The sequence below is a fragment of the Mesoplodon mirus genome, assembly GCF_964341445.2.
Source record: "Mesoplodon mirus genome assembly, chromosome: X".
NCBI classification, from domain to species: domain Eukaryota; kingdom Metazoa; phylum Chordata; class Mammalia; order Artiodactyla; family Ziphiidae; genus Mesoplodon; species Mesoplodon mirus.
Genome location: NC_138981.1, coordinates 95,299,729 through 95,314,683, shown reverse-complemented (window position 1 = coordinate 95,314,683; position 14,955 = coordinate 95,299,729). Strand labels below are relative to the sequence as shown.

Genomic DNA, 14,955 nt, shown 5'->3' with positions numbered 1-14,955 from the left:
TTCCCTGGTGGCACAGTGGTTAAGAATCCGCCTGCCAGTGCAGGGGACGTGGGTTCGATCCCTGGTCCGGGAGGAACCCACGTGCCATGGAGCAACTAAGCCCATGCACCACAACTACTGAACCTGTGCTCTAGAGCCCACTGTGCACAACTACTGAAGCCCACATGCCTGGAGCCCATGCTCCGCAACAAGAGAAGCCACCACAATGAGAAGCCCGCACACTGCAACAAAGAGTAGCCCCCGCTCACCGCAGCTAGAGAAAGCCCACGCACAGCAGTGAAGATCCAACACAACCAAGATAAATAAATAAATTTATTTAAAAAAAAAACAGTTACCTGGCCCTGTCCAAGAAGTGTGAATTCAGTCAGCCCCCGGTAGGGACAAATAGCCAGGTGATGCTGATACAAGTGGCACTTGGACCCATCCTTTGAGAAACAACTGCTCTAGCTTTTGTGGGCCTTTTTTCTCTCCCTTCTTTCTTTTTCAAAAGAACAAGTTCCTCTCTACCCCTTTAAAAATATGCTACAACACACATATAAGGCTCATCCCTGTTTATTTATTTATTTATTTATTTATTTATTTATTTATTTATTTTTGATGTATGCGGGCCTCTCACTGTTGTGGCCTCTCCTGTTGCGGAGCACAGGCTCTGGACGCACAGGCGCAGTGGCCATGGCTCACGGGCCTAGCCGCTCCACGGCATGTGGGATCTTCCCGGACCTAGCCGCTCCGCGGCATGTGGGATCTTCCCGGACTGGGGCACAAACCCATGTCCCCTGCATCGGCAGGCAGACTCTCAACCACTGCGCCACCAGGGAAGCCCATCCCTGTTTATTTTTGCTCTAGACCCAGGAATGTTGATTTGCCATCTCTAACTCCCTAACTCCTCTGTAACTGGTCACCAGGACTAAGCACTGTTCTGTTGGCTTCCCTAGCGATGACCTCACTATGCATCCATCGCCCCACATCTCTCGCCTCACAGAAATGCATGGATGCTTTTCAACTTGCTAGTGTCACCTCTAAATAAGCTCTTGTTCTCAGCACTGGGTAATCAAGATCTGTGCATAGTGGACAGAGGAAAACCCAGGCTCCATGTCCGTTGCTCCCTGTAGACCTCTTGAGGATTATTTAAGTGGGCTGGTAACATTGCTCCTTAACTGCAAGGCAGTTTTCAGTTGTTCACGTGTTATTCTGATAAAAGCTATTCAGGCAAGGTTGAGACTGTGGGAGCCCCCTTATTCTCGCTCTGCCCGTTTTTATAAGGGAAAGTGAAAGGAGCTGTGACTGTTCCCCAAAGGAATATATGCTTTCTAGTGAGTTCAGGAATAAGGATGGCTTCTGCATTTACACAAACAACCTGTCTGCAAGACCCACTGCTGGTTCTTGCTGCCAAGCCAGGAGGGTAGCCCGGTGGCTTGGCAGGGACATAGTCTACCCAGACCAGGGGCAAGGGCAGAATGTCTAATACTGCCTTTGGCTGCAGAAACTCCATCCAGCATCCATGCTTGATTCTCTGTGGCTTTCCCCAGGAGTGGGTCCCACGGTCAGCAGCTCTGTCTCCCTTATCTCTGTCCTCTGGAGAACCAGGGGAGGGGTCAGTGAGCCAATGAAACCAATGGAGTCAATTATAACCCTCAAGCCGTCCAAGTTCCTGGTTAAGCAGACCACACAGCCCCGCTCGAGACTCCTAAGCCCCAGTAGTGAGATGATATGCTCAGCCCAAGCAGAAAAAGGGGTTGGTGGTTCCAGATAGAGAGCGCCTGACCACCTTTCCCACTTTGTGCTTGGCCCCAGGCATCCTCCAGCACTTCCATATTGAGAAGATCTCCAAGAGGATGTTTGAGGAGCTCCATCACTTCAAGCTGGTGACCAGGACAACCCTGAGTAAGTTGTGACTCTCTTTACTCCTCCCTGGAAAACACATCTAGTTTTCAGTGCTCTCACTGAACAGGAGCCATGGTCCATGTCAGCATCAGAGGATATTGTCTCCCTCTCCTGTGGGTGACTAAACCCAGAGTCTCAGGAGGGTGGGAGGTCTGGTCTTATCTGTGGAGACTTCACATCTGGAAGGCTATGTCCTCAGTGGTGGGGACAAGAGAGAAAGAAGATGCCTGCATATCGATTCTTGTGTTGTATCAAAGCTCTGTTTGACTGTTTGGAACTGCCCCGGTTGGTCGTGTTTCTTTCAAAGCACTCAGACACTCAAGCATACTTGCAGCTCTCCCACTTTCTACGCTAGATGGAGCCTGGGACTAGATCCTGCTAGGCACTGCGTGGGGAGGGGCGGGGGGGTAAGCACTTCTGAAGGAATAAAAGCCACAGAATTTCTATCCACAGGGAATTCTAATGGGCGAGACAGAACATGAAAATGCCTTCATTATGAATTAGTATACTTCTAAAGAGTTAAATACCTAAGTGCTCAGGGGAATCTGCAAAGAACAATGAGATGAGAGCCAGGTGGGCTTAGTCGGGAAGGCTTCAGGGAGGAGGTGGGTTTTGAAAGAGAAGGGTGTGACTGGGCAACAGGTCAGGAAATCAGTCTAGGGAGAAGGTGCAACCTAAGAGAAGACTCTGACAGGAGCAAACAAGAGATGTGGAGGTGGGTGGGTGGGTGTGGGTGAGGAAGAATTACAAAGGCCACATAGGGTGCACAGAAAGCTGAGAAGAGTTGGAGGTAGGAAGTAGTTAGAGAGCCTGGAAGGAGCGTGGGTGCTTGCTGCAAACTTACACACAGTGTAGTGGTGTTAAAATAGGGCTTTGGAAAGATGTCTCTCGGCTGTCAGATGCATTTATTAAGTACCTACTTTGAGAAGCCATACTCTAAAGAGCCCAGTATGCCATGCTGAGAAGTTGAACTCGGTCTCCAGACCAGAGAGCCCCAGTGGGGGGTTTTAAGCAAGCGAACGATGCATTCAGATCTGTTTTTTAGAAAGTGGTACTTGCTGAATGGAGTGGCAGATGGGCTTTTAGTGAGAGAGCTGGTGATAGTCTGTAGGAAGCTATTAGACTGTATTAAGTCGGTTAGACAGGGGAGGAGGGGTCCCTGTGAGGGGCTGAGGTTAAACCATCAAGATCAGGATCAAAGAGAGAAATGAGTTTAGAATGACTCCAATATTAACAACTTTATGGACTGGGTGAATAGTTATACCATTCACCAGTGGGAAACTCTGGAGAATGAGCAGGCATTGGTGACAAAAATGAGTTTTACTTGAAGCACGTTTAGATTAAGATGCTTGAAGTCCATATGAGCAGCATTATCCAATAGGCAGCTGGACATAGGGTCGATGAGGTCAGTTGTTCATTCTGCAGGAGACAGGTAGACAACTGGACAGTAGAATTCAAATGGAGGAGCTGGGAGTTCTTGTAAGGAATAAAGAGGCAGAGTCTATAGGATCAATAATGTGACTTTTGAAATTACCAATTAATTTCAAAGAACATATTTTTGTTCATACTGTGGGCCAGGCACTGTGCTAGGCATTGGGGCACTTGAAAGATGATTTAAACAAAGTCTTCCCGTCACAGTTAGGATTTAGGGTGCATAATGGAGGTAGATGATGTGTGCCTCTGAAGGACGTAGGTAATGAGATGATCCCGCAGGGTCACCTGGGGACAGAGCAGAGCAAGCCTGACTCCTGTATATAGTGTGCCTGTCAGATCCTGGCACACCGTAGGGCTTTGGTAGAAGCTGCTTCCTTGCCTGACCCATCTCTCCTTTCCCATCGAATCCGAGAGAATAGGGAAAAGTGAAGAATCCCAGGGAGAAAGGAGCAGAGAAATGGAGGCCGTAAGGAAGTGGGGCATGGTCTCCTGTGGCGAGAGAAAGAAAAGAGTTTCAACAACGGTTCTGGATTAAGAGGTGCTTGCCGACCTTGGACTCGCGGAATTCTCCAGGTTGCAACACCATGAGCACAGGATTGAAAAGGCTGAAGAGGGCATCCGGGGTAGACATTTTGTTAGGAACGCTATTCGACAGAGCAAGATGATAGCAGGGGAAGGAAGATCTTACCACTGAGGGACCAGGAAAGTTAGAAAGGGATGGTCCAGAGGCATCGGGTGGTTTCCAGTGCTCAGCACGGGTGTGCAGTCAAAAGTGCTTGCTCAGTTAGCATGGCAGAAGGGGGAATAGAGAAGTTGGTGAGGACACGCTGGAAGTATGGACAGTTCCAGGGGGTGGGGGAAGCGACAACAGGGAGTGGAGGGGGACAGGAGCAGGGGTGGCAAGGAACGGAAGGGATGCGGCCGTGTTCACCCAGAGCAGAGAGGGATCACGTGGCGGATGTGAGGCTGGAACTCTCTGCGGAGCCATAGGAGGCTGGAAGGGCTGCTGAAGGTGGTGTGAGGCCAGCGTGTGGGCATAAGACAAAGCAGAGGGGAGCAGTTTTTAACAGAGGGCGGCAGGAATGGAGAAAAGAGCAGTAAATAATCAAGCAACCCAAACTAGTATTCGGGCCTCAAAGAGTAAGCAAAGCCCCAGTAATGCACCAAGTACTGGTCTCCAAAGTGCCTTATCTGACCTGCTGCCAAGTGAGCCACCTAATAGCTAACGACGTGATGGCGGAGCAATTCGCAAATGCTAAGTAAACTGTAAAAATCCCAAGAACCATACTGGGTCATCGAAAAAGTTTGTTTGGGTTTTTCCGTAACATCTTACGAAAACCCGAACAAACTTTTTGGCCAACCCAATACTCAGGTTTTACTCCTGAGGAGGCAGTTCTGTATTATTCTTGGGATTCTTACAAACGCTGTGTGTTGAAATGAAGACTCCCTGGCCCATTTTCCGTATCTGTCACCAGAAAAGTGTTTCAGGGGCTGTTTTGCTGAAATCACGTGATGCTCATCTTCCAACTCCCCTGGCAGGTCCGTGAGTGCGTGGGGAAGGGTGGGGTATATCGGTTCTACACCTCATTGGCTCTGCCCTCCTCTCACGTCTCTGGGCCACTCTGTGTTTGCCTTTTAGGCCAGTGGAAGATCTTCACTGAAGGAGAAGCCCAGATCAGCCAGATGTGTTCAAGTCGTGTGTGCCGAACGGAGCTTGAAGATTTGGTCAAGGTTTTGTACCTGGAAAGGTCTGAAAAGGGCCACTGTTAGATGAGACAGACAGTATTGGATAGAGTATAGCAAGAAAACTCAAGCTGCGGCTGGACTGCAGGCTTACTTTGCTTAAGTCAACAGTGCCCTAAAACCCCAAACTCAAATGCAGTCAGTTATTCACGCCATGCACAGCATAACTTGCTCCTCTATTGGAGTGGTGTGTCAGCCCTTAAACGTCTCCTCCAAAGAGACTAGAAGAGTCTTGAATTCTCTGTGGTAGGAAGAGGGCTAGAATGCCGCAACCCTGCTCTAGTTTCTGGGAGAATCGCATTTCTTTACGGGTTAAAGAGTAAACAAAACCCCCGGGTTTCTATCTAGAAAGTTATTCCAGTGAAAGAAAGAGAAGGGAATTGCTTAGTAGGAGTTTTTTAATACAGAGAAAATATTTGTATGAAATTCTGCTCTTCAAATTTTAGAATGTCTTGTGTTTTAAAAAAATTAACTCCCCATCTTCACACACACGTGTACACACACATGCACACACACACGCATGCACAGTGAACTACAGCCTTCATTCTGAGGCAAGGCCAGTGTAGACTCTCCCCTTCTTTCCCTTGCCTGGCTCTCAAGTAGCTTGGAGGCGGTTGGTACCCAGGAGGATGAATAAGGAATTGTGAACAGAAGCCTGTGCCCTTGGGTCTGTGGTATGGTTGTTGATGGCACCAACCCTGGGAAGGAACAGGAACACCATTTCCTGGCTGCCTTCACTTTGAGGTGGGAAAGAACTTTTCCATAATGACACACTTCTCTTTTCTCCCCGAACCTCCATAAAGGAGTTAGAATTGGGTAAAACTTTCAGAAACTGAATCCATATAAGACAAAAGAGTTATTGAGCAAAGGAGTTGATAGAAGTCAGCAAGGCCAGCCGTATGTTTTCAAGTCAACAAAACTCACCAATTAACAGCTCAATCCTCGCTTATTCTCTTGAAGTCATAGTTCTCTAGTTCACAAATTTCGGTTAGATGATAAAATTCTAGAAGCTTCTTAAGAGGGCGGTTTCCCTTCTTCTCCAGTTATGGGAGTTGGTTTTTACTTGGCAAAGGGTTTCTGTCCTCATGAGCTTCAGTTAGGAGAATTATTGCTCATTTGGGGAATGGGGATTCTGATAATGATCTAAACCTTCCTACCATTCTCCTCTCATGCACCAAGCATGGATCTGAATCATGGATCCCAGAGAAGGCTGCTCCGAAAATGTCTCTTTGCAGCCTAATACCAGAGCCCAGATGATCCATTCTGAGGCCTGGCTTTAGAAATCATCTTTGTGGGAAAACTATAAATTCTCCACAGCAGGGATCTCAAGCCTGCCTTCTAGATTTATCTCCTCTGAAGGGCCATGGATGAACTCTAGTGATTACTTAAATATTAAGGACTGAGAAATCCCATGTTTCCTACTTTGTGACCATAGGTAAGAGGAACATTTTTTTTCCTTATTTGACACCAATAGGGAAAAGTGTAAAAGGTCCAGTCTTTATGGCAAGCTGGCATAAAGGAGTCTATTCTCATAAAAGAGACACAGGGACCTGGTGGTCAGGCCTTCAGGGGACGAGCCTCTTAGACACATTCTTCTGGGGCTGGGGAGGGGAGGGAAGGAAGGAGGACATCCAGGGCTGAAAGGCCACAGAGCATTATTGGTGGGAGAGGGGGTTGGGGGCGTGGTTAAGTAGCTGCTGCCTCCCTCCCAGAGGTGGCAATATCCCCGTAGTGTGGAAACAAGTCACCGGATCCTGAAGCAAAGCAGTGATTTCCCCTTGCGGATGACTCACCGCAAAGCCTTCCCACCCAGGTGTTCTCTGAAAGCTCAACCTTAAGGGAACACCCAGGGAGCTTCCCTAGATAGACTCCTTCCCCCAGGCACTGGGACACACCTTTGCCAAGCTCCAGTGTTCAGTGTTGCGTACAGAGTAGGACCGAGAGAGAAGAGGCCAAGCCGCCTGCAGTTAGTAGAGAGGAATGGATGTGGTTCTTCTTGTGTATTTATTTATACCATAAACACTTGGAACAACAAAGCCCATAAGCACCATTTAGCAGTTGTAGCCATTTTCTAGTTAACAAGTAACATGTAAACAAGAGTAACATACCAGTATTACCCTTTCACTCTTCTCACAGGACATGTACCTAAATATGGTACTTATTTATGTAGTCACTGTATTTCTGGATTTTTAAATTAATAAAAAACTTAATTTGGAAAAATCCTGTGCAGGAATGTTGTGTGAGTGATTGAGTCTGGGCAGTACTGACCTTGGACTGGGTAACAGGTGAGGGGCAGGCCCGGCTTTTGCACGCTCAGCTTGACGCCCCTCTCACACTACCGCCTTGTGGTTAGGAGTGAGAACTTTGCAGTCAGCCGACCTTGGTTTTTAATCCCAGCTCTGCACTTAGCAGCTGTGTCAGTCTCCCCAACTATAAAATGGGGATAATAGTAGCACTGTCACCCTTTGCCTTCAATCTTGCAGTGAAATTTAATTTGGTCAGTTCATGTGAAGTGATTAGACCAGTGTCTTGTGCGTAGTGAGCATTCATTCATGACCGTGGGTGTTCAAAAATGGCATGGCACTGAAAACAGCCATTGATTTATGGCTTCTATTTAGGTTAAGACTTTAAGAGCTTGGGGACAGAAGGCCATTGACTTGGGCTTCAGGAGGGCCTCATTATGGGTCTGCTGCTCAGTGGCAAATTTGCATAGGGAGCAGGGTAAAAGTGTTGTCGCATATGTTGATCCAAACTAAAGTCCCTCAAACCCCTAACACCAGCTAAATCTCTGCTATCACAGAAGCCAAGATATAAGAGAGCTGCAGTGTCAAACAATGTAAGGACAGAAAAGGACGCATTGGTGTTAGCAACACAGAAGTCATTGGTGGTGAAATATTGGAGAAGTGAGAGGAGCAGAGGCCAGAAGTGAGTGGGGAGATGAGGAATTGGAGACAGCAGCTCAAGGTCACAATTTAGAGATGCTCAATTACAGAGAGTGGAGAGAAAAGGTGAAGGAAGTAGCTGGAGAAGGATATGAGGTCAAAGGAAAGCTTTGTCTTAAATATGGGAGATATTTGGCCATGTGTGAATACTGCAGGGAGGGGTCCTATAGAGAGGAAAAGGTGGAAGGTGATGGGAAAGGAGGGTGAGCCTGCTGTGTGGGTTACATGAGAAGCCACGCCCCCATGAGGAGCCACGCCGCCATGAGGAGCCCTCGAAACTCAATTCCTGACCCACAGCCTGGACAGCTTTTTAGCCTTTGGTTGCCATCCCCTTACTGTGAATTAGCTACACCTCGTTCCCGTCATCTCTGTTGGCTTGGTCTCTCTTTATACCTGACATACTTTCTTCTGGAATGATGGGCTGTAAGTCCCAATACTGCTCCGCCTCCGTTGGGGGAACCCCATGCAAACCAGACACCTTGGCTCCATCTGGCAGGCTTCCCGTTTCCTGATCGCCCACATCCAAATTTCAGCAAGTCCTATCAATTTGGTCTCCTAAATGTAGCCCATGTTTCTTGCTTTTTGCTCTTATCTTCCTCTCGCAGGGTTTTTCCTCCCTATATAGTCTTTACCCACCCCCACAAGGAATTCCCAGAAAGCCCTCAAGATCATCTCATAAGGGCACAAGGACAAGTCCTGCCTGCGACCACATTACCCACCCTTTTGGTTCATTCTTGCTTTGGTCATCCTCTGTGAGAGGTACTGCTGGAAAAAATGGCCATCCGCTGCCTCCATCAGAACACGTCTCGTGATGGTCACCACAGCCGCCAACTGTGATATTGCCCGAGGGTGCTCCTTCTGCTGGCCTAGAAGTGCCACCACATTGGTCCTGCTCTGGAGTCCTCAGTGTTCCACAGTGGCACCGTATCCCGTGCACAAGTGGAGGGAAGGCCCTCCTCCCTCCCCCTGCGATGTTAAACTTTGCCACCTTACATTAAACAGCTAACGTGTAGTTGATGAGTACATATTATATGGACCAAAGCACAGTCTTCTTGTGCTTCAGAGTCTCCTGGAGTTTCTCAAGGAAACAAAGCCTTTAACAAGCCCTTTAGGTTCCCCTTTCAGCTCTTCTCAGTTGCCAATATGGAGAGGTTCTGCTGAACACAGCCACCCTCATTTTATTTATTTTGCAGCTATTGCGTATTTTATAAATTAAAGGTTTGTGGCCACCCTGCCTCAAGCATGTCTCTCAGTGCCACTTTTCCAACAGCGTTTGCTCATGCCTTGTCTCTGTGTCACATTTTGGTAAGTCTCGCAATATTTCAAGCTTTTTCATTATTATTCTATTTGTGATGGTGATCTGTGATCAGTGATCTTTGATGTTACTATTGTAAAAAGATTACAACTCACCAAAGGCTCAGAGGGTCGTTAGCATTTTTAGCAATAAAGTCTTTTTAAATTAATGTATGCACATTGTTTTATTAGACATAATGGTGTTGCACACTTAATAGAGTACAGTATAGTGTAAACATAACTTTCATATGCACTAGGGAAGCAAAAAATTTGTGTAATATGCTTTATTGCCATATTTGCTTTATTGCAGTGGTCTGGAACTGAACCTGCAATATCTCTGAGGTCTGCACGTATAAGCCTGTAAGACAGATGTGAGTCTGTTCCCCTCATCCCTCTTTCCTTTGGTGCACATGTACTGCTTTTATTCCCCAATGAATCCCTCATGCAAATTGACTTCAGGGGGCCCAACCCCACCAGTCTGCCAAACAAGTTCAGATACCTCTGAAACCTCCAAGCGGAAGAGAGAAGTCCTTGAATGCAGAGCCCCAGCTACAGCATGAAGTCTCCCAAATATTTCATACACATTTACAAGTTTGTGCCTTTGTGTATGTTTTCCCACCACTAGTATGTTCTTCCCTCTTCTTTGCCTGGCAAACTCCTACTCATCCTTCAAGACCCGGTCCAAATGTCACCTCCTCTCTGGAGCCTTGCCTGCTCCTCCCCAGAGTTTGCCACCATTTTCCATTTCTCCCTATGTACTCTATCCTCCAACATGCCAAATCCATTCTCCAGGTACCTACTGTGTCCTTAGTACTTCTGTGCCTTGGCACACAGCTCCATTTGCCTGGAACATTCATCCTCTGACGTCTCTCCTTCACGAACACATACTCAATTTTTAAGACTCACGTTGCTCATCTCAGACTGTCCGCCTCTTTCAGGCACAGTTCGTTCTTCTCCTAGGAAATAACAACCAAAACACTTACCCTGTGCCAGCCACTGTAGTCATCGATTGACATGTATGTTTTCCCAGTTAATCCTCACCACAGCCCAATGTGATAGGTCCCATTATTGACCTATTTTAGAGATGAGGACATTGAGTGCATTCACCTTTCACATGCCTTCATGTGTTAAAATTTAAAGCATTTGCCCAGCCACAGTCTCCCTGATAAGTCTGGAAAGCTCTGAGAGGGCAGGGACTCAGTGCCCAGCACTTCCAGACATTCAATAAATATTTGCCAAGTGAATAGTCAATGTGATGAGATTCTTTCTCCAGCTGGGAAAGAAAGCAGTCCAGGGATTACTTAAATATCCAAGGGTGAGGCCAGCCTTCAGGACATTTTCTCTGTACCTAAGGAAAACGAATAAAATCTGGGTTAACAAATACAAATGAAAAAGTGTTTGTTTGCCTTGAAAAATGATTTTCCATAAGGTGTCTTTTATTTATTTCATCTGTATATATATTTTTTATTGAAGTATAGTGGATTTACAATGTTGTGTTAATTTCTGCTGTACAGCAAAGTGATTCAGGTATATATATATATTTTTTTTATATTATTTTCCATTATGGCATAAGGTGTCTTTTAAAATCACTGATAAATATTGGATTTACACATAGAGGTTATTTTTTGGTGCTTAAAGCAAGATGTCCCTGCATTTATGGTATCAGCCTCACAGCTGTGAAGGATTCTTGCTTAGACTTCAATATTGTGGATAAGTATAGCGTCTATATTTCTATATATACTATCTATATCGTAGTGCAAGATTTAGAATAGCTACAGTACATATTACAAAACTTTCATGTCTATATGTGTATGAGTGAATAATTAGACTCCCACATGGTGTATCTAGAGCCTTCACAAAATGGACAGTACAGAAGACCCAAGGCCTGGCTTCAAGTTAATGTAGACAAGAGGCGTTCTGAGTTGCCTCCAAGTATAAGCAGTCCCCAATCTAGGAATGAAATATTGGCCCAAAATTTGGAACCCAGCGTGCATTTTCTTATAGAAACATTCTATCTGATGCTCAGATCTCCAGGCCAGTCCACACAAGCCTCTTGAACTTTGAACGTAGCCAAATTATATAGAGCACTAATTAGTACCTGCTTAAGCTCCGTCCTGGGGGCACAGGCAGAGGGGTGGAGAGATGAGCAAGCAGGGAGTTTCCTTTCACTTTTCTGGGTGGGGCGGGTGAGAGGGGGGTGAAGAGCAGGCTCCAGGCAAAAATCTCAAAGAAGGCAAAGCTTGTACTTGCCAACCTCGTCTCTCCATTTCATCACACATGCTCTCCGGGTCCCCCGTGCTGTCATCCCCTCTTCACATCCCGCCGTCCTAGACCCAGGCTTGCCTTGCTCCTCAGAGAAACTTGGACTCCACCATTAGCTACCTCACTCAACAATCAGAACCTGATTTCCTTCAGGGCAGCTGTCTGGGCCTTCATGAAGGAAGCAGGCTCAGTGACGTGAAGGAGAGTTGCTTAACCCTCAGATACCTTTTCACTTCTAAAGACTACTACTCTTTATTACCCTGAAATGAATTCCCCAATTACAAGATGACAGGCAGAGGGCTGGGGTGAACGAAAACCTTCTGACAATGGAGACAGTAGGAGGGAGGGGTGTGTGTGTTGGGAGGGTTGATATTTGGGGGGGCTGGAGGAAGTAGGCGGCACCGAGTAAGCAAGGCATTCCTACTGTTCCTGTCCGAATAGCTGCCCGAGGAAACACTGCAGAAGGGCTTTAGCCATTTTCAGTCCTGTGATCAAGATGTTCACTTCTGTTTAAAGGCTCAGCAAAATGAAAGATAAAATAAGAATTTTGGAGTCAAACCTTGCAGGGAGTCCACTCCTATCAGGAAACCAGGAGGAGACAGGGAGCTAATACATGCAAACGCTTCACATTTCTTTCCCTTTCTCCTTGCTTCCTACACCTCTTACTCTCAGTTTCCTTATCTGTACAATGGGGAGAAGAATAATCCTCACCTCATAGGGTTGTGGTGACATTTGAACGAGATCATGTAAAGTGCTCATGATGGTGACCGGCATGTAACAAGTGCACAGTAAATTCCAGGGTTTTTTAAAGTTAGATGAACCATTTGTTCTTGAACTCTAGTAGTTCAGAGAAAGGGGAAAACAGTCTAGGCTTGGGTTGTTTCAGGCAGAAAGTGGAATCGGAGCCTGGTTTTAAAGGAAATGCCAACCTGGGATTGCTAAAAGGTCCTGGTATAGAAAAGGAGAGGGCATGTCCCCACAGGACTTCAGCCAGGACTCAGTAAGAGCAAGAACCTGATTTTAATGCCAAGGAGGGGAGGAATAAATTTACCCACTAGAAACTGAGAGCTGGGGCTGCTGCATTTAGTTTTAAAATGTCATCACATGACTACAAGTTAGGAAAACGTGGTTGACCACTTTTTCGGTTCTGAAAAATGATCTGGAGGTTGTTGTTGACCATGATGTCAATAAAAGCCACAGTGTGACATGCGACTTGGCCATCCAGTGTTCATTTACTTATAGGCTATAGTAATAGGTAGGCTTCCTTCTTTCATCAGCTCTTTATGGAACACCTGCAGAGGGCCAGGTGCTATGCTTGGTTCTGGGGTTTCAACAGTGAACAAGAGAAACCTGGCATTTGCACACACTGAGGTTAAGGTCTACCTGAGAACACGTGATTCCAGGTGGGATGGGTGGGATGAAAGAATCAGTCCAAGGTGCTACAAGAATGTAGATCATGGGGGCTTGACCTTATCATGGAGGAGCAAAGAAAATTTCCCTGAGGAAATGACATTAAAGGACAGGCTTAAAGAAGACTTAGGAGTTGGAATTCCACACAGTATTTTGTTTGCAAACAAGGTTTCACTGCTTTAAAAGAATTTGAATAAGCATTGAACTAAAGCACTGATTCTTCAGGTGACTCCTGTTTTCATATAGGCGCTCCTGGTAGGGAGAGTGGGGTAGCCACTGGAAGTCCTCCCCTAAAAAGCAATTCCACCAAGGAAAGTAGATAGCAGAGCCCTAAAGGGATGGAACACAAGAGACGGGAATTTTTTTTTAAATTTTTATTCATTTATTTTTATTGAAGTATAGTTGATTTACAATGTTGTGTCAGTTTTACGTGTAATGCTGACTTTTCAGGTAATCCTTCAGATTCACATCTATTCCCTTCATCAAGACAGGGAAATTTTGATGAAGGGAATAGATGTGAATCTGAAGGATTACCTGAAAAGTCAGCATTAAGTACGGCTCTCCAGCGGGGAGAAGGGGACCGCTTAGGTGCTGGAGTGGGGGAAGTGACATACCGAAGTGAGAAGTATTTTATCACTGACATTGTTTAGAATTGCTGGAGCATGGTGATAATAAGTCTAATTTTTAGTCGATTCTATTATTGTTTTCAAATTCTCCAGAGACAAAACACCCACTTATTGACTGCACCCTGTGGACCACTCCCACTTCTACCCCCTCACTCCCCCCCCCCGCCCTCATATGCCACTAGGTGGCAGTCAGACAGAGGTTGGAGAGAGGCAGACACAAAGTTTTCAACCCAGTTCTCAGGAACCTTTTACTCTGCAATTCTAAGAAAATAAGTTCTCAGGAGTACCTCTTGGGATACAGCCTCTTCTCAAGCAACTAAAGTCGTTGTACACTTGCCTTGTTAGCACCAAGGAAAGTAGCCATTTATGGCCCTGAGGTCATGTGAGGCAGAAAGGAGAACTGAGGCAATCAGTTGGTTGTCAGGCAACCCAAAACCCCCTTCTGCAGGAACTGGCCAACTGTTTCCTCAAATGTCTCTTTTGCTTTGGCTAGTGGAGACCCAGTCTGAGTATGATTACTCTCCTGGATCTGAAACAAAGACACACTCACATGGGGTGGGATTGGAAAGGACCAGATATTAACCCCAAGCCGCAGGCAGGGGGATGCCTGGAGCAAGACATCAGGCTTGAGGAGGCTTTAATGCAATGCAACGGGGAAGGAGAAGGATGTTTGGTTGAAAGGAAAAGGTCAGTGTGCATTTGAAGTCAGAGCTGTGGCCTGTGGGATGCCCTGAAGTTTTGGAAACTGAGGACAAGCTCCAAGAATATTGAGACATTCTGGCAATGTTGAAGAGGGAACCCCTCCAGAAAAACACGAGACAATTCGAGCTCATTAAACAGCTTTGGAGAGAAAGTGGGACTCTGCGTTGGATGGGATGGGAAAGGTTTGTAAGCAAGTATAGGGGAAGGAGATCCTGGGAAAGAAAAGGGAAAGGAGAAGTTCAAAAGAAGTCTCAAGTAGTCTGCTAAGGTTTTGGGATAGACACTACTATCTCCTGGCACTCCCAACAAACTAAGTGAGCAGATTTGGTCTTGGTCACGTATTTGGCAGCTCCCTCCTCCCTTTTAGCTTCCACCCTTGGTGCTCAGCATCCTTTTGTTTCCCCTTGAGTGTCTTCCAACACTGGAAGAAGCTGGAGAACATTTGGGGTTTGGCTTTTTAGAGTGGTACCAGCCAAACAGTAATCCATCAAAGTTTGACTGCTGTCATAAATACAAAAAGAATCAATTTCCCCAAGCACACATGGCACCCCGAAGGCTGACCTTTTTAGCCCACTAGACTTGCTTGGGGTGCTTTTTGATCCCCACTCTGATTTTAGGGTGGAGTTGTTCAGTTGCCTACCCTGAAGAAATCCAATGAA

The 14,955-nt window shown here is 46.3% G+C and overlaps 1 protein-coding gene across 7 annotated transcripts in view; it reads left to right on the top strand.

Annotated features, from left to right (window-relative positions):
• The window catches only part of CHRDL1 (chordin like 1), a gene marked incomplete at its 3' end in the record, with an annotated part of 115,723 nt that extends 108,482 nt beyond the window's left edge, over positions 1-7,241 (top strand). For all 7 annotated transcript variants that reach the window (XM_082609111.1, XM_082609109.1, XM_082609110.1 and 4 more), the window contains 2 exons: positions 1,795-1,884; positions 4,958-7,241. In XM_082609111.1, the coding sequence (XP_082465237.1) occupies positions 1,795-1,884; positions 4,958-5,088 (221 nt within the window). The remainder of the gene's footprint in view (positions 1-1,794; positions 1,885-4,957) is intronic.
• Between the last annotated feature and the right edge of the window lie 7,714 nt (positions 7,242-14,955).